We start from the raw sequence: 25,776 nt of genomic DNA, 5'->3' as shown, positions 1-25,776 counted from the left end.
TCCCTTTTCTGAGGAGAACTTTAGCCAAAAATAGACGATCTACAAGCTCGGCTATTTTTGGCAAAGAGTTATAGGTGTAGAGGGAAAAAAGAGCACCAAGAATTTATCTGAAACACAATTTTATACAATATAGAGTAGGGGGTCCCTGCTTCATCCCTCTCTCAGCTAGGGGGTCCTTGGCCTGAAAACGTTGAAGACCCCTGGGTTAGAGTGTGTCCGCCTTGAGACTGGGAGGTTCTTATTTTGTAAATTAATGCCCCACCTCGTCATAGAGTGACACAAAAGCCTAAGTAGCAGATCGACAAGCTCACAACATGTCGCAACACGTCCGCTTACATATCTGCTATTTTTGATAAAAAAAAACATTGAACCAACCAATGCTCGTGACTAAATAAGAACTACAACAAGACGGTACTGTAAATAGTAGCAGGTGTTAGTGCTGCACGATTCTTGCTCAAATGTGAATCACGATTTTCCTCCATAAGAATTGAGATCACGATTCTCACACAATTCTCTTGTAAATATAAAAATATTAAGCAAAAAAAAACAAATAAAAAAAACTTTTTTTTTTATTTATTTTTTTGAAAAAAAAATCGTCATAATTTAAAATCGAGATTGCATAGGTGTCTGAATCGAGATCACGATCTTTTTTCGATTAATTGTGCAGCACTAGCAGGTGTGTACATAGCAGATACGGTTGTGAACATAAGGTACAGCTATAAAGTATAAAACACTAACACATAGAACATACTGTAAAAGCCTTTGTGTAAATAGTCCCACATGCAGACATAACGGAAAGACACACACACACACACACACACACACACACACACACACACACACACACACACACACACACACACACACACACACACACACACACACACACACACACACACACACACACACACACACACACACACACACACACACACACACACACACACACACACACACACACACACACACACACACACGGTTGAGGTGCTTAAGTGTCAGTGTTTAACAGAGAATGGTTGTGTTTACTTTAATAATGACATTATGATATGATGACAGCTCGTGTCATGGTGTCAAAGAGAAGGGGTTTTGTTGCTCAGGCGTGTCCTCAGCCTCTCCTTCAATAAGAGGCTTTTCTTTTGGGCTTAAACAACTCATCACCAAGACATTTTAAATCCCCATCCGTCACTTCAGGTGTGTGAAGAAGAGGAAAAAACAAACAGCCTTTAAAAAGGGCAAGATCACTTTGGTAGAGGTTTGGGTTGTGTAGTTACCTTGCCATGATGTAACTCCAAGTGGAAAAGACATCAAAAGTGTCCATTGATCAGAAATTGATCATTCTAAATAAGTTCTAAATATTGACTTACATTGTACGTTGAAACAGATCTCAAAGTCACTCTTTTAGCACGTAAACAAACACAAACCAAGCTGATTCAGACAATATAGATAAGCTCCAAACCCAGTACTGTTTTTTTTTTAATATAAAAATGTCAACTTCCTGTTGATTTTACGATTTGAAGATCCGGATCCATGGATCCAGTTTGGGGGAAGTTGAAAAAAAAAAGCTACTGGGTTTGGAGCTCTTCTATATTGCCTGAATCAACTTTGTTCATTTATGTGCTAAAAGAGTGACTTTGAGAGCTGTTTCACCGTACAAGGTAGGTTAATGAGGAGCATATTTAGAATGATACATTTCTAATCAATGGAGCAATTATTTTTGATTTCTTGTCCACCTTTGGAGTTACATCATGGCAACGTTACTACACAACCTAAACCTCTACCAAAGTGGTCTTGCCCTTTAAGTAGAGCAACCCTGAGGTCTTTATCTGGGGCTTCGATGTCCTTGTTTATTTTGCTTTTTTTTAACACATTGGGTGCCAGAGGTTTATTACAAATGTATACGTTCAGTGCCTGCTATTCTTCCATCCACTTACGTTGATACGTTTCGTGCTGTAGAAGCCCCGACGCGGAAGTGCATGTAAACAAAGCGTGCGTGCGAGACGGCGGAGGGTCCCGACTAACGCCTGGAACAATATTTCTAACGCGATCCTCCATTGCAGAGTGATCGCCGATTGAAAACGGCTCACTTCCACCACGTTAAAAAGAAATGGAGATATTAAGCTTTTAGTCAAGGAGTTAACATTGGAAAGGCCGACCGGAAGGATTTTTGACATGGATCCACATCCGGCCTCTCCTTCTCAGAAACTCCTTGGATGATCCCAAAATAAGAATAAAATTGGGTCAAAAGCGGTCCAGACCGTTTTCGGCACTCGATGTGTTAACAGATGCATAATAATACTCTTAGAATGGAAACGATCCACGCCGCCATCGCACTTAAGCTGGTTCAAAGACATAATGTACTTCCTTAAGATGGGGAAAAAAAAACATTGTCCCTAAGAGGTCAAAAAGACCTATTCTGATGACCGGCAGCGGTTCAGGTAGGAGGAGACACAAAGAGAGAAAACATCCACAAGCTCACAATAAGGCACAACCTCTGATATAGTCACTATTTTTAAATATAGGGCTTTAAGTGGTTCAGCTAGAGGCTGGTCTACAGCAGAGGGAGACCCCCTCTTTTATGTGGGTGCTCTGTGTTCAGTAGGGTGTTCAGGCTAATAGTAGGGTGTTCAGGATAAGGTTCTTGATGGGCCTGAAAATGAAGGCCCGGCCCTAGTAACTGGGCCGGCCCGAACAGGGCCCAGCCCGAACAGGGCCCAGCCCGAACAATTACCATAATGTCAGGCCTGAAAACCCCCGAAACCCCCAAAAGCGTCAACATGTGATTAATGTCCTCAAAGTCACGCATCCAACAAGATTTGACCTGAGCAGATTGGACCTCCCGTTCCAGAGATAATGGACAAAACAACTCGATGTTTGAGTTGTGGCCATTTTTGCCAGTTTATATTCTATAACACGGGCTAGGAAGGTCGGACGGACGGTGACAAACTAGATACCTGAGTAAAGTTCACTTTGAGCTGCATCCAACACATCCACTGCCACATCCTCGGCCTTACCGTTCGACCGCTAGGGACAGTTGAAATTTCCATTTTGGAGGTAATAGATTTTTTTTTAAATCACGGAACCCGAGGCTCGGCTTAGCTAGGCCCGACAAATTAGCATGACACGACAAATTAGCATGACACGACAAATTAGCATGACACGACAAATTAGCATGACACCATGACACGACAAATTAGCATGACACGACAAATTAGCATGACACGACAAATTAGCATGACACGACAAATTAGCATGACACCATGACACGACAAATTAGCATGACACGACAAATTAGCATGACACGACAAATTAGCATGACACGACAAATTAGCATGCATTTTTTGGCCCGGGCCGGCCCGAAAACGTCGGGTCGGGTAGAGTCATGTTCGGGCCGATATTTGAAAATTCTAGTTCAGGATAACAGTCAGGCTAACAGTAGGTGTTCAGGCTAACAGTAGGTGTTCAGGCTAACAGTAGGTGTTCAGGCTAACAGTATGTGTTCAGGATAACAGTATGTGTTCAGGATAACAGTATGTGTTCAGGATAACAGTATGTGTTCAGGCTAACAGTATGTGTTCAGGATAACAGTATGTGTTCAGGATAACAGCAGGGTGTTCAAGCTAACATTAAGGTGTTCAGGCTAATGCTAGTGCAGTACGGTGTTCAGGCTAATGCTAGTGCAGTAGGGTGTTCAGGCTAATGCTAGTGCAGCAGGGTGTTCAGGCTAATGCTAGTGCAGTAGGGTGTTCAGCAGGGTGCTCAGGGTAATGTGAGGCTCCTCCTACAGTGAGTCAGTAGGGTGTTCAGCAGGGTGCTAAGGGGCTCCGCTCCTCCAGTGAGTCATGGTGGAAATGCTGTTTGACAACAGCAGCTTGTGCAGCTTGAGGAATGTTTTCCATTTCTTCATCTAAATCCCTAAAGTCCCCTAGCATGGGGATCTGGCACCGGACGAGAGACACAGAGAGAGAGACACAGAGAGAGAGAGACACAGAGAGAGAGAGAGAGAGAGAGAGAGAGAGAGAGAGAGAGAGAGAGAGAGAGAGAGAGAGAGAGAGAGAGAGAGAGAGAGAGAGAGATCTGGCACTGGACGAGAGACACAGAGAGAGAGAGACACAGCGAGACACACAGAGAGAGAGACACAGAGAGAGAGAGAGAGAGAGAGAGAGAGAGAGAGAGAGAGAGAGAGAGAGAGAGAGAGAGAGAGAGATATCTGGCACTGGACGAGAGACAGAGAGAGAGAGACACAGAGAGAGACACACACAGAGAGAGAGAGAGAGAAAGAAAGAGATTGAGACGGGGCAGAGGTACAGAGAGCAAGAGAGAGACACAGGGTGGGGGAGAGACAGAGAGAGAGACACAGAGAGAGAGAGAGAGAGAAAGAAAGAGATTGAGACGGGGCAGAGGTACAGAGAGCAAGAGAGAGACACAGGGTGGGGGAGAGAGAGAGAGAGAGAGAGAGAGAGAGAGTGTGTTGGACAGAAGTGATGGAAAGTTTGTACTTTGGAGAGTGTAGGCCTATATTTAATACTGGTTGCTAGGCAACCAGCAAGCAAGCGGGAGAGAGAGAGCGAGAGAGAGAGGATGAACTGTAGAGACTGGGACCACACCGGATGACACTACAGAATTAACATGTTATTAACATGTTATTAACATGTTATTAACATGTTATTAACATGTTATTAACACAATGAGTGCCAAAAACATAATATTACGAGTTTTTTTTCCTCTAATGCAACGTAGGAATGATCCTAGGACCCTATAAAAAGGGAATGGACGGATGTGACGTCATCCCAAAAAAATGGACGTGCATCCTCCCCAATGATGGGATCTTGAGAAAAGGGTCCAAATCTCCATACTATCTTTTCGCAGTGGTGAAAAACAAGCCATTTTTGGCGGGCGATCTCTCTGCGATGGCGGATGGCGGTAGAAATGTTATTGTTCCAGTGGTTAGACGGGACCCTGGGCCATCGCCCAGACACCCTTTGTTTACATCCGGGTCCTCGTTGTGGCTTCTGCAGCTCTAAAAAGACCGACAATAAACGGTAAAAAAAAAAAAAAAGCTGGCACTGGCTGTACCCTGTTTTAAAAAACCTCTGTAACCCAATGTGTTCAAAAAGATAGCAGATCTACAAGCTTAATTTTGGGGGTCCTTGACATAATTAGTTTTTTGTTCCAGGGACCCCCAGAATTAAAGTTTTGAGTTACCAATGTTGTTTAAAAAAATATATGTATTCAAAGATTTGCACAAATGTTCGACGATTTTTCAAAAATAGATCTACAAGCTCAACCGTATACCGAGTGGCCCACGCTATGAGCTTGTATATTTCCGTCCTCTGGGCAGAACACCCAGAGGGAGCTCCACTGATCTCATTCCCCCCGGATTTGGCACAAACATGGGGATGAATTCATCCTACTATTAAATGCCACCAAAATGTGGAGTGCCCTCCTATACAACCAGCAGTGGTGTAAAGTAACTAAGTACATTTACTCAAGTACTGTACGTACTTAAGTAGACTTTTGAGGATTTTTTTACTTTACCCAGAGTATTTCCCATTTTCACTACTTTTACTTCTACTCCACTACATCTCAGAGGCAAATGTCGTACTTTTACTCCATTACAATTATTTGACAGCTTTAGTTACTAGTTACTTTGCGGATTTAGATTATTACTACGAAACTTACATTAACCACTTCAGCCCTACATACATTTCGGCCATTTGAAAATAGCCGATCTACAAGCTCACAATGCGTCGCGATGCGACGCATTTTGAGCTTGTAGATCGGCTATTTTCAAAAGATTTTTTATACATGTTGAACTTGTGGAATGGGACATTCTGCATGATGAGTACTTTTACTTTTGGTACTTTAAGAGTTATGTTGATGCCAATACTTTTGTACTTTTACTCTAGTACATTTTGATTACCAGACTCTTACTTGTAACAGAGTATGTCTACACTGCAGTATTGATACTTTTACTTAAGTAAAACAATGTAGTACTTTTTCCACCACTGCAAAAGAGCACCTGTCTGCAATCTACAACTGGACCTAGACCCCCCCCCCCACTGTTTTACTGTAAACATACTTTTACTGCTCCTAGTATCCATTATATCTTGTATAATAGTGCATGTCTTTATGTCTTGATGAATTGAATACATAGGACCACAATGGAAACGAGCCCTCAGGGCTTTTTCGCGTTATCCTTTTAGCATTGTTGTATAACTGTACCACTGCAGTTTTCTCACACACACACACACACACACACACACACACACACACACACACACACACACACACACACACACACACACACACACACACACACACACACACACACACACACACACACACACACACACACACACACACACACACACACACACACACACACACACAGTCAGGATGCCAATTTCATCCAATCAAAAGAGAGAGCCCTTTTATCAGCTTAAATGTTATATTGTTTCAGGTCCAAGTGTCCCCTTCCAAATCAACTTGTTTATCCTGTCGTATGAGTTCTCTCCCCTGATTGGATGAAATTGGATTGACCTTCACTAAAGAGCTGGAGAGACGCTGAGACCGACTGTGACTGAATAAACTCTCTATAGCCATGATTACTATAAGATGTCATTCCAAGTTAGTATAATAATGTAATAATAATGTAAATAGTACAGTAAGAGTAAAAAAACAGTAGAACAACATCAACTGAAGCATTCAAAATACAAAGTAATGTATTACTGTAAATTAACTCATTCCCTGCCAATGACGTCTTTTGACGTCTCTTTTCACAAAGAACCAGGAGATAAAGCGATCCAAAAATGTACTGCTCCATTCACTTCCCTGTTAACACATTGGGTGCCAGAATTCTAAAATAACAGAATACGTTCGGTGCCTGGATTCTCACCGTTGCGTTCCATTGTGCTGTTTAAAGCTGTAGACTCCATGAGGAGCGATCCATGAAAAAAAAAGCATGCCTCCATTTTGCCCGATGGTACTGGCTAACAGCTGGAACGATAACATCTCTCACGCGAGTAACAATGGCGGAGCGATCGCGGATACAAAATGAGTCGTTTACCCCCAGCGTAAAAAGTTATAGGGGTTTTAGAGAAGGAAATAGAACGGAAGCGGATGAGGAGCCATGTTTTTGACACGGTGATCCATCTGGCACTTCCTTCTCAGAATCGCCTAGGATTCCAGAGCTGCTCTAGCCCCTCCCGCGTGGAAAGAAACGAAAAAAACAAAAAGATTAACAAAACGAGTGTTTACGAGCGTCTGAACTATTTTGCTACAACAGAACAATGACGGTTGGATATAAAGTCGTCGGGGAAAAAAATACGATGGTCGAGGATTCTTTGGCAAGACAGAACAAGGTCATAATCATGTTCACACACGGGATGAATCAACATACATTTAAAGGTCTACTATGCAAGATTCCTGTGTGTGTGTGTGTGTGTGTGTGTACAAACAGGGACGGTGTGTTGTTAAACACCCCCCCCCCCTGCAGAAACACACTGCCCTCTCTCTGTGAGTTCGATGTGTTTCTACAGGTAAACACCACCACACTACTGTAGTGGCTGATCACTGCTGCTACAGAGGTAAATGATGGGTATAAAGAATGTATTCATTGTTTTGTTATGTAAACACGGGGCAAAGTTACATACTGTGCCTTTATTGACTGCCAGAATTATTTCAGATTTTTTGCAGTTTATTGCCAGGGGTTTTTACATTGAACAAAAAAAAGTACTCAGGAGCCGAGATACAGAATTTTTAAGTTTTAAGTTAACAAGGAAGTGGATAGGAGTCAAAATCTTCGAAAAATCATATCTCCTTGGTCTTTGAGTCCATTTTTTTTTTTTTACTAAAAAACGAGTTAACTCGATCTTGGCAATCAAGTGATGGATTCTAAAAACGAGTTAACTCGATCTTGGCAATAAATGTGTTGTTAATAATTAAAGATATGGGTAGAGGATCCAAAAATGGTAATTAATGTGTGTGTGTGCGTGTGCGTGTGTGTGTGTGTGTATTCATACTTCATTCCACCCCTGCATTTGGCCCACCCCGGTCAAATAACCTCTGTGACATGCAAACGTACAAAGATGCCTTTATACATATACTGAGTACATGTACAGTATAGGGATGAGTCCGACTATTCGAATATTCTAATAGTCGTTTGTAGGATAAAAATCGATAAAAAATAAATAAAAAAAAGTTCTGTTGCAAAGGCTATATTGTTTATTTCACCACGTCTTTAATAGTTTAGTTACAATAATGTAAAAGATGTACATGCTACGGTCTTTGTTAATTTCTGAAAATCAGTTTATAGGCCAATGCAATGCTGTTATTGTAACCTATGAGTCATTTGATGAAAATCCCCTGAACAATTTCACCCAAACAAATCCCAGTAAAAAAAAAAAATGCAAAAAAAAATATATATATCTTTTTTTTAATTGAAAAGGGGGCGTGGTCGAATATTCGAATAATCGGTAAGAATAGAATTATAGTAATCGATCATTTTGGTCACTTTTACACATCCCTAGTACACTACAGTATAGGGTACATATTATGCATATGATATTTAGAAGTAGTATGTAGCGTGCATCAGATATATAAAAATAGATTTATCTCTGATTTCTTTTCCCAGATTGCGTTTTTGCTGAAAACGTGCTTATATTCAACCACCGATAACTACAGAACGGACGATCGCGATTACAATGGGTTTTTTTTACTCGGTGGAAAGAAGAGAGACTCGTCTTTCCACGAGACATCGTTTGTTTACATCAGCGTTGAAAAAAAAAATCTGTGGATCGTCAAAATAAAGTGAAACCACTGGCAGTGGCGGATGAATTAATTAATTAACACCTGGCGATGAATGTGTTAATACTTAATACGTTATTCTTAACCATTTTGTCCACGTTAACCCTTTAAGACCAGGAACGCATCTGTGGCATTTTAAGATTGCTTTGGCTATTCAAAAATAGCAGATCTACAAGCTCATAGCGCGGCAGCTTGTATATCTGCTATTTTTGAATAGCCCAAAGAAATCTTAAAATGACACACATATGCGTTCAGGGTCTTAACACATCCACCGCCAGAGGTTAATCTCATAATGTACTCACCAGTGCCAAGGTGTTTTTGTTGTTTTTTTGTTTTTTTCATGTCGCCATAGATCTTGTTAAAATCCTTAAGATTGAGCCGTGAACGGTCTGTTTACATCCGCGAGATCTCCCTGTATCTCCCAGTGAAGACCGCATGTCAAACGGACTTCCATGACTGTAGTTAGAGCGGATTACGTTAAACAGTGAAATGCGAGGAGAAAAAACTACAGGAAGAGAATTGAGTTTCAGTTTCGTCTGTAGAATGGGAGCGGGCGTGATCGTCGAAACCGGATCCCAAATAATTCTATTTCCTGTCATCAAACCGGAAACGGAAGTGGATCAAAAAAATTCCGAAAGTGCACCCGGACCGCGCATGCGCGAAAAGACCGCAGCCCGTAGGACTACGGGCTCGGCGCTTAACCGTTGGATTTAACGGCCCGTAGAACTACGGGCCCGGCGGTAAAGGTGTTAAAGGGACATTTCGCAGATTTTGCATAAACTCCTATTTTTATCTAGGTCTAGGACACATAAACATGATCCTGGTGTGTTGTATCTGTATTTTTAGATTGTTATCCATATCCTCAGAGACTACGAGTCATTTGACTCATAGTCTCTTTATCTCACCTTATTTCCTGACTACAATGTAGACCACACCCCCACGCCGCCTCCCCTCCCCACAAGGAAGGGCAGTGCCCCAAAGCATTATGGTCATTGTAGTAATGCAGCAGTCCAGTCAAACCCCAGTCAAACACACACAGACTTCTATATTTTTTCTGGCCATAGGGTGCAAATTTCAAATGTTTGCTACTGTTATCTACTACAAATATTATTAACATTGAGTGACTGTAAGTTCTTCCAGGGGTGAAATGCTCCTTTAAATGGGTTAATGCGATTGTCTGTCTGTGTATGGATTCACACGAGGAGCGCAGTGTGTGAACCCAGTGGCGCCGGCGCCTGTTTAATTAAAGGACACTGTGTCCCCCCACTATTCAGTCCAGCCAAAAAAAAAGAAAAATAATAATAATAAATAATAAAATCAGTCCAGTCCCCCGCACCTCGCGACCACGAGGCGAACCGAATTAACCTAAATAACCGAATTATCCCCCCCAAAAATTAACAAACCCACCCAAAAGAAATGTTCGTGCACGCACGCGCGCACGGTCCACATCGCGCGCGTTCATGTGTCCCTGATGTGTCCCCCCAGGTCATATTCCATTCCGGCGCCTCTGTGTGAACCCTGCTGATCCACATGAGAAGAAAGCAGCAGTTTGTGTCACGCTCCCCCCCCCCGTCTGTAGAACCCTTCAGGCCAGCGGTGTCCACTCCAAACCCTTTTTCAAAAAGGAGGCCATCATTTGAAAATATGAAAATATCTTACAGGGCTGTATGTGACTGTATCTGCTGTATCATACTGTACCTTTGAACCATAACCAAATTCCATTCCCCATAAAATGTAAATTATTTGATTCATCTGGAGTGCAAAATCAATATGCTTTTGTTGACAGTGTATCCAAATGTAGGCCTGCTTGCGAGCCTTCTTTCACATGCAGTGAAATACATTCACTATGATGTTTACACTCCAATAAATTATCTTTTGTTCCAATGTTCAAGTGCGGCTGAATGACGCAGTTATAAATTTAGACAGAGAAACAGCCTATAATATGTCCAGGTTAATTTAACACACTAAGACCGGGAACCCATCTCTCTGTGTCATTTTTTGATTTCTTTGGCTATAAAAAAAAATAGAAGATCCACAAGCTCGTAAATCTGCTATTTCTTCTTGAAAAATCGTGAAAATGTGTGCAATTCTTTGAACTTTTTTAAAGCAAACATGTTTAACTCTGTTACAACTTCTCGGGGTCCCTGGAACAACAACATATTTTGAGATGGGGGTCCACGGCCAAATACGTATCATTTTTGAGAACCACTGATATTATAGCAACATACGTTTTTTCAAAAAACTGTTAAGATTTAGAACGAAGACATTTGTAGAATCCCCCAGAAGCAAAGGTTTGAGTTACAAATGTTCGCTTTAAAAACATACAGTATGGATTCAAAGATTGAATCGATGCGTTCCCGATCTTAATGGGTTAAAAACACTGTAAATGTCAATGTTATGAATTTCACACGACCATATACTGGCGGGCCATAAACAATACATTTTTAGGAAGGAAGCTGGCGTGAGGGCCATATAAATATAAAAGCTGCCCTCATGCCACGACTGGCCTCCAGGCTGGACTTTGGACATGCCCGCTTTAGACCTAAAGTCAGCTACACACCACCACTCACTGTGGCCGTCACCACTATTACATTTTAAATTACCATTAACTCTTAAACTGACAGGGTTTTTCAAAAATAGTACTCTCAAACTGCCAGCAGTTTACATGGTAAAACATAGGAAAAATGTTATGTATTTCTCCGTTTATTTTTTAACATTGAAGTGAATGGAGCAGCAACTTTTTGGAAAATGTTATCTCATGGAAAAACGGAAAGAAATAAAAAATAACGAATAATTTAAAAAATATATATATTTTGTTTTTGATTAAAAAAAAAAAAACGTTTATAAACGTTTTGGCAGGCAGAGAGTTAATTGTCGCTCAAATAATTGTGATTAAAAATGTAATTACATTTCTGTTTGGCTTTTATTAAGCTTTGAAGTTGCACAGGGGCACATATGACAAATAACCTAAATATACAAAGAAATGACTTAATGACATAATTGAATAACTTTATACTTTCAAAATAAAATTAATGGTGGAAATAGCCGGCGTTGTGAGCTTGTAGATCTGCTATTTCCATTATTTTGAGGGGGGGGGGAATATATGTTGATATTATAGCATCACAATTTAGTTTAACCACTTTAACCACATTTATACTTTGGATATGCAAAACAAATAGCAAGCTCACCATGGTGTCATGATATATGTTAAGCCCAAAAAAACGCAACCCGCAACGACCAATTTTTACTAAGCAACTTTACAGTAAAAGAAGCCCAATGTCGCTTATAATAAGCCGACATGGCAACGCTGATTACAGGGGCTAGGGAAGGGGCAACAAGTGTTTCTCTGCTCGTGCTTTGATTCTCTTCACTAGCCCCCAAAAAACAATGTATTTGGCTGTGGACCCCCCCCCCAAAATCTGATGTTGTGCCAGGGACCCCCCCAGAAGGGAAGATTTGTGTTTAACCCAGTAAGGCCTGAGGTTCCGATTCTACAAATACCTTCTAAATCCTAACAGTAAAAAAAAAAAAATCACACCCAGTGTGAAGTGGGCGGTGTGGTCATCACAGTGGTCATCATAGTGATGGAAGCTCACTTTTAAAAAAAATGGATTTTTTGAAGTGCATAATCCTATTTATAGGTTATTAATGTCATCATGTGTCTCGCTAGCCAATCACAGTGCTGAATAGAGTCAGCCAATAGAGTCAGCCAATCACAGTACAGCTAGGGGTGTACTAATGAGCCAATCACAGTACAGCTAATGAATGAGGTGTCCCAACCCCACTTATAGGGGCGGCTACACCGCCCAAAAAACGTATGTTTCTATGTCAGTGGTTCTCAAACTTTTTTCATGTCAAGGACCCCAACATGATGATATGTATTTGGCCGCGGACCCCCGTCTCAAAATGTTTTGTTCCAGGGACCCAGAAAGCAAAGATTTGAGTTAAAATATATATATTCAAAGATTTGCACACATTTTCACGATTTTTCTAAAATAGCAGATCTGCAAGCTCGTAGCGCGGCACTCGGTGCCGCGCTATGAGCTTGTATATCTGCTATTTTTGAATAGCCAAAGTGTAAAATAATGCTTTTTTAGCTCAAATCAAAAAGTGACACAGATGTGTTCCAGGTCTTAATAGGTTAAAAATGTCTAAATTATTCCAAATCTTTCACATGTAAGTTGATAAAAAATATAGCAGATCTCCAAGCTCACAATGTCTGTGAGCTTGCTATTTGTTTTGCATATCCAAAGTATAAAATAGGGTCAAAGTGGTTAAACTAAATTGTGATGCTATAATAAAAATGTAGCTGCATGGGGACCCCCTGGAAGCCCGTCAAGGACCCCTGGGGGTCCCCGGACCCCGCTTTGAGAGCCACTGTAGATAGATGAAACCAAATGCGTTTGTACGTATGATCTCATGATGTCATGCCTGGCGGGTCATTTCTTCAAACAATGTTGGATTCTACTTTAATAATAATCACGTATTCATTGGAGGACTTGTTTTTCTCTCCCTCTCCTTGTTTTGTTTTAACCACTTAAACCCCAGGCCCCCAGAGTTTGCTGAGAAACGCTGAAGCTGCCACCCCAGTGGCCAAAGCTGGAACTGCAGGCGGGGCGAAATACATGCACGAGCAAAAAATACTGAGATATTTATATATATATAAATATATATAATATAATATAAATATGTAAACATATTATACATAAATACATATGCACTTACATATAAATATGCATCTCGAGTTTATTTAATAAATATAAACACAGGCTCGTTCATGGAGGTAGGTTGTGACGTAGGACGCAAAAGGGACACTAGTGCGCATGCTCATAACTCTATGGCTGCTCGAAACGTCTCAATAATTCTACTTCCGGCAGGCTTCCGGGTGCTTCAAAACGCCACTGAGCACTTTCATTGAAATGAATAGCTGGGGGCGGGGCAATCCGACCTCTAGTTATATTATACCTCTATGCTTAAACCCAGACGTACTTAGGCCCCGTTTAGACGACAACGGTCTCTAGAGAAAACTGCTAAATAAAATATTGGACGTGCCTTCCGTTTAGAGACGGTAACGGCGTTATCGGGGGTTGAAAACGTAACAAAGTGAAACCACCTTCCAGAGGAAATCATTGAAAACGCTACGCCTCGCGTCTCCATGTGAATGGAAAACACGGGGGAAACCGCAAAATGCGTGATGTCATCATGGCACCGTTGCCAGATTTTGCGAGAGAAATAAGCAGCCAGTTATATGAAGACAAGCCCAAAAGAAGCGACTAGGCTACACAAGCACTTTAAACCTATACAGTACATTGGCTATTTGAAAATAGCCGATCTACAAGCTCACAATGTGTTGCATTCGCGACGTGTTGTGAGCTTGTAGATCGGTTATTTTCAAAAAGATCTTGAAAAGAAAAAGTTAAATAATATTTGGAATATATATATATATTCTTTAATTCAGATGGGGTTCTGCGGAGAAATACAATAATTTGACATGCACATGTTTGAGGACTTTAAAAAAGAATAAAATCTAAAATCTAAAAATCAACTACACCACCAATATTTACAAGCAATTTACAAGCCATGTTCGCTTATAATAAGCGGACATGGCAACCCTGCGTAGAACCACGCTGCATTGGTGTATGTCAACAAACAGCTTTGACAGGAAGTAGAACGGAAGTGGTTCTACGCATGCGTAGTCCCGCGTAGCCAGACAACTATTAATTCCACAATCTCACGAATGCTATATAGAGTCTGGAACTACACCTCCTGAAATACGAGTAACGGAAGCTGGCATTTCCGGTCACGGAAATATATTTTCAAATATCTTTACATTTTATTTTATTGTTTCCATTTCTGCTGAGCAGCAAGCTATATATAATTAGATGATTTTGATTTATTTTAGGATACTTTTGCGTGACTGTAAAGACGAAACGGAAGTGGGCAGGAGGCTTCACATCCGGTTTATATTCTAATCATGATCAGCGCTTCCGAGTCCCAGACTGTATGACCGGAAACATTTGAAAACTGTGAGAGGCAACAGTCTGGCCATCTAAACGCAGAATAAAAAAAAGAGAACGCAGCGCCACCTTGTCATTTTCTCTAGAGACCGTTGTCGTCAAAAAAAAAAAAAAGAAAAAAAGAAAAAATAATTATGTCTAAACGTGGCCTTAGTTGCCCGGGGTCCCCCCTGAGCCCCCACTCCTATCTTCCCTCTACACCAAACCTCTTCGCCAAAAACATAGCCAATCTTACAAGCACAACACGTTAGGAGCTTCTATACTTGTAACCTGCATTTAGATAGCAGGTTATTTTAGACGCTAAATTCATTGTTCACCTGGTATCCTAATAGTTTCAATGTACAGATTATAATTGTGTATATATATATAGTTTACACCATGCGTCTTCAACAGGGGGTCCAGGACCCCTAGGGGGTCAGTTACTAGAGTGGGGGCAGCCAAATCTTTGTGTGATTGGAGATATAGATATATAGATAACTCGGTTATTTCCAAATATCAGTGGTGTAAAGTAACTAAGTACATTTTTGAGGTACTTTATACTTTACTCGAGTATTTCCAATTGACAGTACTTTTACTTCTACCCCACTACATCTCGGAGGCAAATACTGTACTTTTACTCCACTAGTTATTTGAAAACTTTAGTTACTAGTTACTTTGTAGATTTTCATTATTATCACAAAACATACATTAACCACTTCAGCCCTACGTGCATTTCCGCCATTTGAAAATAGCAGATCTACAAGCTCACAATGCGACGCATTGTGAGCTTGTAGATCTGCCATTTTCAAAACATTTTTAATACATTTGAAAACTTGAAAATGGGGCATTTCGCATAACGATGCCAATACTTTTATAATTTTTTACTCAAGTACATTTTGAATTCCTGGACCTTTACTGGTACCAGAGTATTTCTACATTGCAGTAGGCTATTGATACTTTTACTTAACCAATTAAGACCTGGAACGTATCTGTGTCACTTTTAGATTTGAGCTAAAAAAAAGCATTATTTTACACTTTGGCTATTCAAAAATAGCAGATCTACAAGCTCATAGCGTGGCACCGAGTGCCGCGCTATGAGCTTGTAGATCTGCTATTTTTGAAAAATCGTGAAAATGTGTGCAAATCTTTGAATATATATATTTTTAAAGCGAACATTTTTAACTCAAAGCTTTGCTTCTGGAACAAAATATTTTGAGATGGAGGGGTCCGTGGCCAAATTCATATAATTTAGGGGGTCCCTTGACATGAAAAAGTTTGAGCACCACCGATATAGAAACATACGTTTTTTTTCCAAGAAACTGTTAAGATTTAGAAGACATTTTGTAGAATCAGAACCTCAGGCCTTTAATGGGTTAAAATGTGTTCCTCATTTTGCTGAGGACCCTCTGGAATACCCCCCCCCCCCCCCCCCCCCAAGGACCCCTGGGGGTCCCCGGGGCCCACATAGAGAAGCAGTGGGTCCAGTGTAGCCTGGCTGCATCATGTCCATGTGAGGCTGTAGTCAGGCTGTAGTGGATGTAAAGCCGTAGCAGCAACACACACGCTATGATTAACCCATTCAGACCCGCCCGGGAACCCATCCGTGTCAAGTTTTAACATGTCTTGTGGCCATTTAAAAAAAACTGCAGATCTACAAGCTCCTCATGGGTCACGCTAATGAGCTTGTAGATCTGCAATTCATTTTTGGGAAAAAATCATGAACATTTGTGCAAATCTTTGAATATATATATATATATTTTTTTAAACAAAATGTAACTGAAATCTTCTGCTTCCGGGGGGGTCCCTGGAACTAAATGTTTTCCGATGGGGGTCCGCGGCCAAATACATATCATTTTGGGGGTCCTTGACATGAAAAAGGTTTTAAGCACCACTGATATATATATAGCAACATATGCTTTTTCAACAACAAAAAAACTGTTAGGATTTAGAAGACATTGTAGAAAAAGATGCGAGTTAAAAATGTTTACTTTAAAAAAATTATATATATATATATATATATATATATATATATATATATATATATATATATATATATATATATATATTCAAAGATTTGCAAAAAAAAAATCAAGATAACAAATATATATATATAGCAGAAAAATAGCAGATCTACAAGCTCATAGCGCGGCACTCGGTGCCGCGCAAAGAGCTTGTATATCTGCTATTTTTTGAATGGCCCAAAAATAAATCTAAAAGCAACGACACGGACGCGTCGTCCCCGGTCTGAATGGGTTAAAAGTGCCAGGCAGGGACTGGGTGCATCTCAGTGAGAGAGAGAGAGAGAGAGAGGCTGGATGACACTGACAGGATCCAGACTGTGTGACCATGAACAGACTCTCAGCCCCGCTGTGACTGGACCGTACCGCTAGGGGGGGGTTCTCAAACTGTGGGTAGCGGCCGCAGGTTCCCTACATTTTCTTTTGGGGGGGGGGGGCAATTTAAAGGGATAGTTCACCCCCAAAATGACGTTCTCCCCATCGATTAGTCACCCCATGGAGACTTGAATCTCATTCCTAAGACAATAATTGAATGACCGGCAGCGGTTCCGGTAGGAGACACAAAGAGTCTCCTTTGTGTCTCCTACCGGAACCGCTGCCTACCGGTCCGCCGGTCATCAAATTATTGGCTTAGGAATGCCACAAAGACTAAAATAATAAATAAAATAAAAATCACACCCAGTGTGAAGAGAGTGCTGCCTTTAAATTAGTGTAACTGGTTGCATCCTTGTGTTGCAATCAACTGCAGCTGTTGAGGCCGTGCTCAAACATACGGACGGACAGACAGACACACACACACGGTCAAATGTAGGAGTGGTTGGCACCACTCAAAAATATCCATGAATTCAAGTCTCCATGGGGTGACTAATCCATATAAAAAATATATATTTTGTGGGGTGAACTATTCATTTAAGGAGTTTCAAGACAAGTTTGTAGTGCCTCTAAAATGAAAAAAAGACCATTATTAAACATATCACCTAAAATAGAGGCAAACATTTTGAAAATAGATCTACATGCTCACAGGATTTACTATTTTCACAATTCCAATCTGTGGAAGTGAATCAAAGACAGAGACAGAGACAGAGACAGACAGACAGACAGACAGACAGACAGACAGAGAGACAGAGAGAGAGAGAGGCCGACCAACATGTCTTCAACTGCAAACAACCCCAATACAGACCACTGTAGGAAACGTCTAATCTCCTATCTTTCTATATCCTATTTTCTACTTCCTGTATGTTAGTAGCTCAGCCTAATGTCTCCCCTGGTCGATTGGGGGGGGGGGGGGGGGGGGGTTCCCTCTTGGCCAAGCGGTACATGTTTGGTGTCCCACGTGGGTTCGAATTCCGGGTGCTACACACATACAGTATGTCTCTACTCCTACTGTGGTAACCGGAACGCTCACCCCAAAACACACTCGCCCCCATTGTTTCCGCGAACCGCTCGCCCCCAGCAGTTCTAGTATTCTTGTATTCATTTTACTGAAGTTAAGGTTAAACAATAAGTTAAGGTTTAGACATAGTTTTACTGAGGTTACGTTTAGGAATAAGGTTAGGTTTAGACATAGTTTTACTGAGGTTACGTTTAGGAATAAGGTTAGGTTTAGGCATAGTTTTACTGAGGTTATGTTTAGGAATAAGGTTAGGTTTAGGCATAGTTTTACTGAGGTTACGTTTAGGAATAAGGTTAGGTTTAGGCATAGTTTTACTGAGGTTATGTTTAGGAATAAGGTTAGGTTTAGGCATAGTTTTACTGAGGTTATGTTTAGGAATAAGGTTAGGTTTAGGCATAGTTTTATTGAGGTTATGTTTAGGAATAAGGTTAGGTTTAGACATAGTTTTACTGAGGTTACGTTTAGGAATAAGGTTAGGTTTAGGCATAGTTTAACTGAGGTTACGTTTAAGAATAAGGTTAGGTTTAGGCATAGTTTTACTGAGGTTACGTTTAGGAATAAGGTTAGTTTTAGGCATAGTTTTACTGAGGTTACGTTTAGGAATAAGGTTAGTTTTAGGCATAGTTGTACTGAGGTTACGTTTAGGAATAACTGGTGCCGACCGTTCCGAGGTTGCCGGATTTGACCCGGGGCAAGCGTGTTTTGGGGCGAGCGTTCTTGCATTCCTCCTACATGTATCTGTCCAGTGTTTCTAAATTCTTACGCCATATTTCATACTCAAAATGTGTTACAAAGTAGCGTAAATAGCCGATCTACAAACCGGTAGTCAGTCAGTCAGTCCATGAAAAAGTCCATCACTTGTATTGGATACAAAAATGGTACAAAGATCACGGTGTCCCTGTTTAAACTGACACTGATGTTATAATAAATATATAGATCACAGTTTTCTGCTACATGATATTAACATAGGCTACAATGTTGTCTTCGTACCGATTAGAGGAGCATAACATGTCACAGGGACATGTTCATTGGCTGATAACAAGGTCCTATAAACTCCTAGTGGAAATTCCAGCAATGACCAATGTGTCTCAATCCCTGTCACCAACTGTCCAATCACAGCTGTCTATCTGTCTGTACCCTTTTTTTCTGTCTGTCTGTCTGTCTGTCTGTCTGTCTGGTCTCACACACACACACACACACACACACACACACACACACACACACACGCGCGCACACACACACAGCTCTATAATACAGTCACATAAAGAAGGACAACATCAACATTGCAAACAAACAAACAAACAAACAAACAAACAGCCCCAGAACGATAAAGATGTTGATTATAATCAACCATAAAAACCCAGTGAACACATTAATATCTACAACTGTATTATGTATCTGTTTAAGGGCATAACTCGACATGTTCATGAAGTAACTTGAGATAGTTTATTGCACCAGGGCCAAGTTTGGCTGTTAGTTACTTCTCTTTTTTTTCCACTCCCCTTTTCTTGACAACATTAGAAACATTGTACCACTGCTCTGTAGATCTGCAGCTATACGTCACATAAATGTAACTCTACTTCAACAACAAAGTAGCCTTACATTTACACTCAGTACAACAATCTGTAGCAATAATGTATCACTTTCTAACTCCGGGAGTTAAACAATAACAATCAAAATGTGTAGGACTACTACTTCCTCAACAACAACAACAACAACAACAAAGTAACGTTAACACACAGTAAAATAACTAGGTGGCAACAATGTATCCATTTCTAACTCCAGGAGTTGTACAAATGTAACCAAATGGACTCTGAGTTACAATAACAACCAACATAATGTAGGACTACTTCTTCTTCAACAGCAAGGTAACTTTAACACACAGTAAAATAACCGGGTGGCAACAACCATCTCTAACTCCAGGAGTGTCCAAAATGTAAACCAAATAAAAGTGTAATGTGTGTAACGGATTGACTTTATATCATTATTGTTATATAAGAGTATTATCATCATTATTACTACTTCTAGAGCAGTGGTTCTCAACCAGTGGTCCTTGAGGGTGTTCCAGGTGGTCCCGAGCTAAATGATGGAGAGTTGGTAACCAAATGGACCTTTATTAGATGTTTAACTCTTGTCTCAAGAGTTAAACTATTGTTAAAGTGTCAAATAATTGTTATTTTGATCAACATTTGCCCGATATCTCTCCTATGGAACCAACATCATTACAACATGGATGGAATTGTGGAGACAATGTCATCCAACATAATATTCTAAGTCTTGGCTAAATCTCACCAAAAGGTGGTTCTGTGGCTCAAATGTCAAATAAATAATGGGCCTTGATATGAATAGGGTTGAAACCCACTGTTTTAGATTATTATAGTTGTTACTTGGTGCAGAGCTGTCAGCCTGGTTAATATATGATATATAGTATAGTATAGTATAACTCTAACCTGGTGCAGGGGAGTAAGTCCATCTACATTAGCATCAGCTCCCTGTATAGTATTATATTATATTATATTAATGTATATATATTAGTAGTATAGTAGATCTATAATAGTATATATATACCTGGTGTAGAGCTGTAAGACCATCTACATTAGCATGGTTAATATCAGCTCCCTGTATAGTATTATATTATATTATATTATATTATATTATATGAATGTATATATATTAGTAGTATAGTAGATATATATATATATATATATACCTGGTGTAGAGCTGTAAGACCATCTACATTAGCATGGTTAATATCAGCTCCCTGGTGCAGCAGAGCCTCCACCTCGTCTCGGTCTCCGGCCGAGCAGGCGGCCATGAACACGGCTCCCTGGGCGAAGCGGACCCGGGCGGCCCGCTGGAGGCTCTGGTTCTTCTGTCCTCCTCCTCCTCCTCCAGCCCCGGGGCCCCCCGGCGGGCCTCCGGGACCCCCGGTGTCGCCGCTAGCGGGGTCCCGGGCCCCGGTGTCCGTCTCGGAGCCCAGCCAGCGCTGCAGCTGGTCCTGGCGGCGCTGCTTAGCGGCTTCGGACCGGGAACGGTCGGTCGCCGCCATGTTTGTTTCTCTTCTCTCTCTCTCCCTCTCTCTCTCTCTCTCTCTCTCCCTCTCTCTCTCTCTCTCTCTTCTCCTCCTCCTCTCTGGTTGTGTGTGTGTGTGTGTGTGTGTAGTGTTGTGTCCACTAGTGTGTGTGTGTGTGTGTGGCTCCGCAGCGGATGGTCCTCTCTCTTACTGCCTGCCTGGTTGCCTGGCTCCTGGCTGGCTGCTGGCTGGCTGCTGTCCCCGTGTCAGGACGCTTGACGTCGGGGGGAGAGACGCAGAGAGAGGAGGCTCCCTCCTCCTCCCTCTGGGCGCTGCTGCTGCTGCTGGTTGTCTAGCCCTGGCCCGGTGCGCCCCCTGGTGGCTGTTTGATCAGTGGTGTAAAGTAACTAAGTACATTTACTTAATTACTGTACTTAATTACAATTTTGAGGTATTTGTACTTTACTTGAGTATTTCCAATTTCCAATATTTTTACTTCTACTCCACTACATCTCAGAGGCAAATATTGTACTTTTACTCCACTACAATTATTTGAAAACTTTAGTTACTAGTTACTTTTCAGATATAAATTATGATATTATAAAACAAACATTAACCACTTTAGCCCTATTTTATACCTAGGCTATTTGAAAATAGCCGATCTACAAGCTCACAACGCGTCGCAGCGCGACGCGTTGTGAGCTTGTAGATCTGCTATTTTCAAATATTTAGTACTTTTACTTTTGATACTTTAAGTACATTTTGATGCCAATACTTTTGTAGTTTTACCCGAGTAAATTTTTAATTCTGGACTTTTACTTGTATCAGAGTATTTTTATATTGCAGTATTGGTACTTTTACTTAAGTAAAGAATTTGAGTACTTTTTCCACCACTGTGTTTGATTGATTGATTGAATACTTTATTTAGAAGTTTGCAGAGAAAGTTCAGTTTAAAAATACAAGATCAACTAAATAGGATTGAAAAGCCCATGAAAGCACAATGGCTTGTTTCAAACGGGGTCCCCATGTACTCAATGCATAGCAGCGCTGTGTCATGGTGATTTCTTTTACTGGCAGGACTTTAATGACGTCACATGCACGCACGCGCGCATTTTATTTTACCTTAAATTAGGAACCATGTTTGTATAGGAAATGTTTTTTAGCTTCGTTTTAGTCTTTTTAAACTAATACAATAACTAATTCAAGGAATGCCATGAATTATAGAGCTGAAACTAAAAGTTTGCTTTGAACGAGTATCTTTCTCTTCTTCGATGGTGGCTGAGGCATTGCTGCGTGCAGACAGGATACTGACAGCAGCCCTACTATACTGAAGCCAACATGCTGTGTTGCTTACCTTGGCTTGTAGCCAGAGATGGGGACTCGAGTTAGGGACTCGGACTCGAGTCGCACTCGAGTGGCCAAAAACGAGACTCTCGACTCGACTCTGACTCGCCCCTCAAAGACTTGAGACTTGACTCGACTCGAGCCTCAAAGACTTGAGACTTGACTCGACTCGAGCCTCAAAGACTCGTGGACAATCTTTATTTTATGTTTATTTTTTGGACAAATAAATGAATGAAATGCCCAAGACACTTCCACTCCCCTGTCCCCCCCCCCGCAAAGAAACCTCCGCTCCAGTGCGCGCTGCGCGGAGCCGGCTTCAGTCAAGCTGTTTCGTGCTGCTCATTAACGTAAACATGGAGAGGCGAGCGCAACAGCTGCTATGTGTGTGGCTGCCGCGGCCTTTCATCATAAAGTTTAAATATAAAAACTTCGAAATTAAACAAATATGTTTAGCTCAGAATCAGCTATATAACCTCAGTTATCTTGGCATATGCTTACATTTTTTATAAGATGGTCGGATCATCTGTGACAGCACGTTTAGGAAACATCGGATTTTCATTTCGTTAAACCCAGCTGGGTGAATATTCAACACTTCACCACGGTAAACGCTACGCTCATGTAATGTTCACTGCATAAAAGCTGTGGTTCTCAAACCTTTTCAGGCCGTGACCCCCCAAAAGAATCATATTTGAACTGGGGATCCACATTTAGACAGTTTTTTGGTGCGCAACACAGCCCTCGTTTAAGTGAATTGCTTTCACCAGCTCTGCTGTTGGACTGCTGTGCGGAGTCGAGTGTGCGCAACAGGGCATATCTCCGCCAAGCCAGGGTGACCTACCCAGGCCCATGAAATTCATATGCAGGCATAGTAGCCAATTAGAATGAAATCTGCAAAAACTGACTCATATACTGATACAGAACCATATTGGCTATATATTATCGCTGTCGGGTGGAAATCTTGTATGTTCCTTTTTTATTATTATTTAAAAACAATTGAAAATCATGAAAATAGCCAATCTACAAGCTGTAATTATTAATAATTAAGAAATACTAAATTTTAAAGAGTGAAAAATCAACTAAAGTCATTATTAGTGCAAGTTCAATCACATTTCATTTGAATGAAAATAAATTGTGGGGAAAATACATAAAATCTCTAATCTGTGAATCTAATGTGATTTATTATGACCTGTCTATACTTTTACATCTATGCCCCCCCCCCCCCCATTTTTTTATTTTTTTAAAAAGACTTTAAAAAGACTCGAGACTTGACTCGGACTCGACCCTCAAAGACTTGACTCGGACTCGACTCGACTCAACCCTCAAAGACTTGAGACTCGACTCGACTCGAGCCTCAAAGACTTGAGACTCGACTCGACTCGAGCCTCAAAGACCCGAGACTTGACTCGGACTCGACTCGACTCAACCCTCAAAGACTTGAGACTTGACTCGACTCGTGCCTCAAAGACTTGAGACTTGACTCGGACTCGAGCTCAGAGACTCGTGGACATCTCTGCTTGTAGCCTATATAGATGCGAGGTGTGAGGAATCTGAGGAAACATTTTCACACTCACTTGTAAACCTGTTATGCAAAGTAGCCATTTGGGTACTTGGCTCGTGAATCTACGGGGGGGGGGCACGTGCACTGTACCGTGCCGTACACGTCCTACTCCGTGTGGCCCCCATGACACCACTGATGCATAGTGACATTAAATGACAGACAGATATACACTACTATGCAGAACATCATATAAACAGTTTACAAATTGAAAAATAAGAAAAAAAACTAAAATATGTACAGTAAAAAAATGAGAAAAAGGGGAGGGGGGGGGGGGGCGGTTAGGTTATGACTTTCACAGGGGCCAGTTTTGAATTGCAGCCACCCGAAGGTACTCTTTTAGGGCCGTTTTGAAGGACTCGGAGAGTAGGGTTTTACTCTTCTCCACTGCTTAAAACCCTACTCTCCTTCTAAGCTGCCCTAAGGGCACGGCCCCACCGCACTTTTATTTTACCTCTGGGGCAGAATCTGCCAACGCTTTGTCAATGCAAATGCGTGGATTCTTGATCTTGCGGATTTTTCCAAGAATCCACGCATTTGCATTGACAAAGCATTGGCAGATTCCGCCCCAAATAAAAGTGCGGTGGGGCCGTGCCCTAAAAGAGTACTTTAGGTGAACACTCTGTGGGAGAAAACCTACAGGGATGCCCCCCTTAGTCCATGCAGTGTGGTTCTCAGACTGTATTGTGTCAAGGACCCCCAAAATGATCATATATTTGGCTGTGGACCCCGCCACCTCAAAAATATTTTGTGTTTACACGCTATGAGCTTGTAGATTTTTGAATAGCCAAAGTATAAAATATGGTTAAAGTGGTTAAAATGATTGTGACGCTATATTAACTCATTTTGCTGGGGACCCCCTGGTATCCCCCTAAGGACCCCACTTTGAGAACCATGATGCCTTAGTCAGCTGGTCCAGGGACTCTGGACCAGGGATGTTGCCCGCACCACACATTCCCTGGTAGCGCAGGTTGCACCTCTCGTCTTTAGTACAAAATAAAAAATACGCTTTTTGACCAAAATGTAAAATAATCCACCGGATGGAGGGGAAAAAACTGTTTTAGTTACTCCACTGCGCCCCCTACAGATTCTGTCAATGGATTTTTTTTTCTATGATAAGATCTCTCGCGCTGTGAGGCGTTGTGAGCTTGTAGATCTGCTATTTTCGGCAAAGTGGTTTGGTATAGGTGGAAAAAAGAGCAGACTAAGTACAGAATGAAAGGTCTGGTTTATTTATTAAGTATTGTTTAAGTGCATGGTTAAATGTCTGGAAATAGGCATTAACATGAATCCAACATGATAGTGCGGTGAAACAAGTCTATGAAAGCTGCCTATGAAATCTATGAAAAAATAAATATTTTATACAATATATAATGGGGGTCCCTGCTTTATCTCACTCTCAGCCAAGGGGTCCTTGGCCTGAAAACGTTGAAGACCCCTGTCCTAATTGAATTTTTTTTTTTGTCGCTTTCCTAAGCCAATAATTTGATGACCGACGGAAAGATGCTAATGTCTCCGGTAGGAGACTCTTTGTGTCTCCTACCGGAAATACACCGGGTCATCAAATTATTGGCTCAGGAATGCGACAAAACCCCCCCAAAAATATCTATGAATTCAAGGCTTCATGGTGTGTGTAATTGATAGAAAATACG

The 25,776-nt window shown here is 41.2% G+C and overlaps 1 protein-coding gene across 3 annotated transcripts in view; it reads right to left on the bottom strand.

The window, feature by feature from the left end:
• The window catches only part of LOC308091343 (protein phosphatase 1 regulatory subunit 12A), a 76,041-nt gene extending 54,559 nt beyond the window's left edge, over positions 1-21,482 (bottom strand). For 2 of the 3 annotated variants that reach the window (XM_080436887.1, XM_080436886.1), the window contains exon 1: positions 20,923-21,482. In XM_080436887.1, the coding sequence (XP_080293013.1) occupies positions 20,923-21,261 (339 nt within the window). In that variant the 5' untranslated portion in view covers positions 21,262-21,482. Of the gene's footprint in view, positions 1-20,780; positions 20,829-20,922 lie in introns of those variants that run through there. The other variant, XM_080436888.1, reaches the window with a different exon arrangement.
• Positions 21,483-25,776: the final 4,294 nt, after the last annotated feature.

This window comes from Gymnoscopelus braueri (assembly GCF_963280865.1).
Source record: "Gymnoscopelus braueri genome assembly, chromosome: 9".
Taxonomy (NCBI): Eukaryota; Metazoa; Chordata; class Actinopteri; order Myctophiformes; family Myctophidae; genus Gymnoscopelus; species Gymnoscopelus braueri.
Note: the sequence above shows the minus strand (reverse complement) of the source record. Positions and strands in the feature narration are given on the sequence as shown.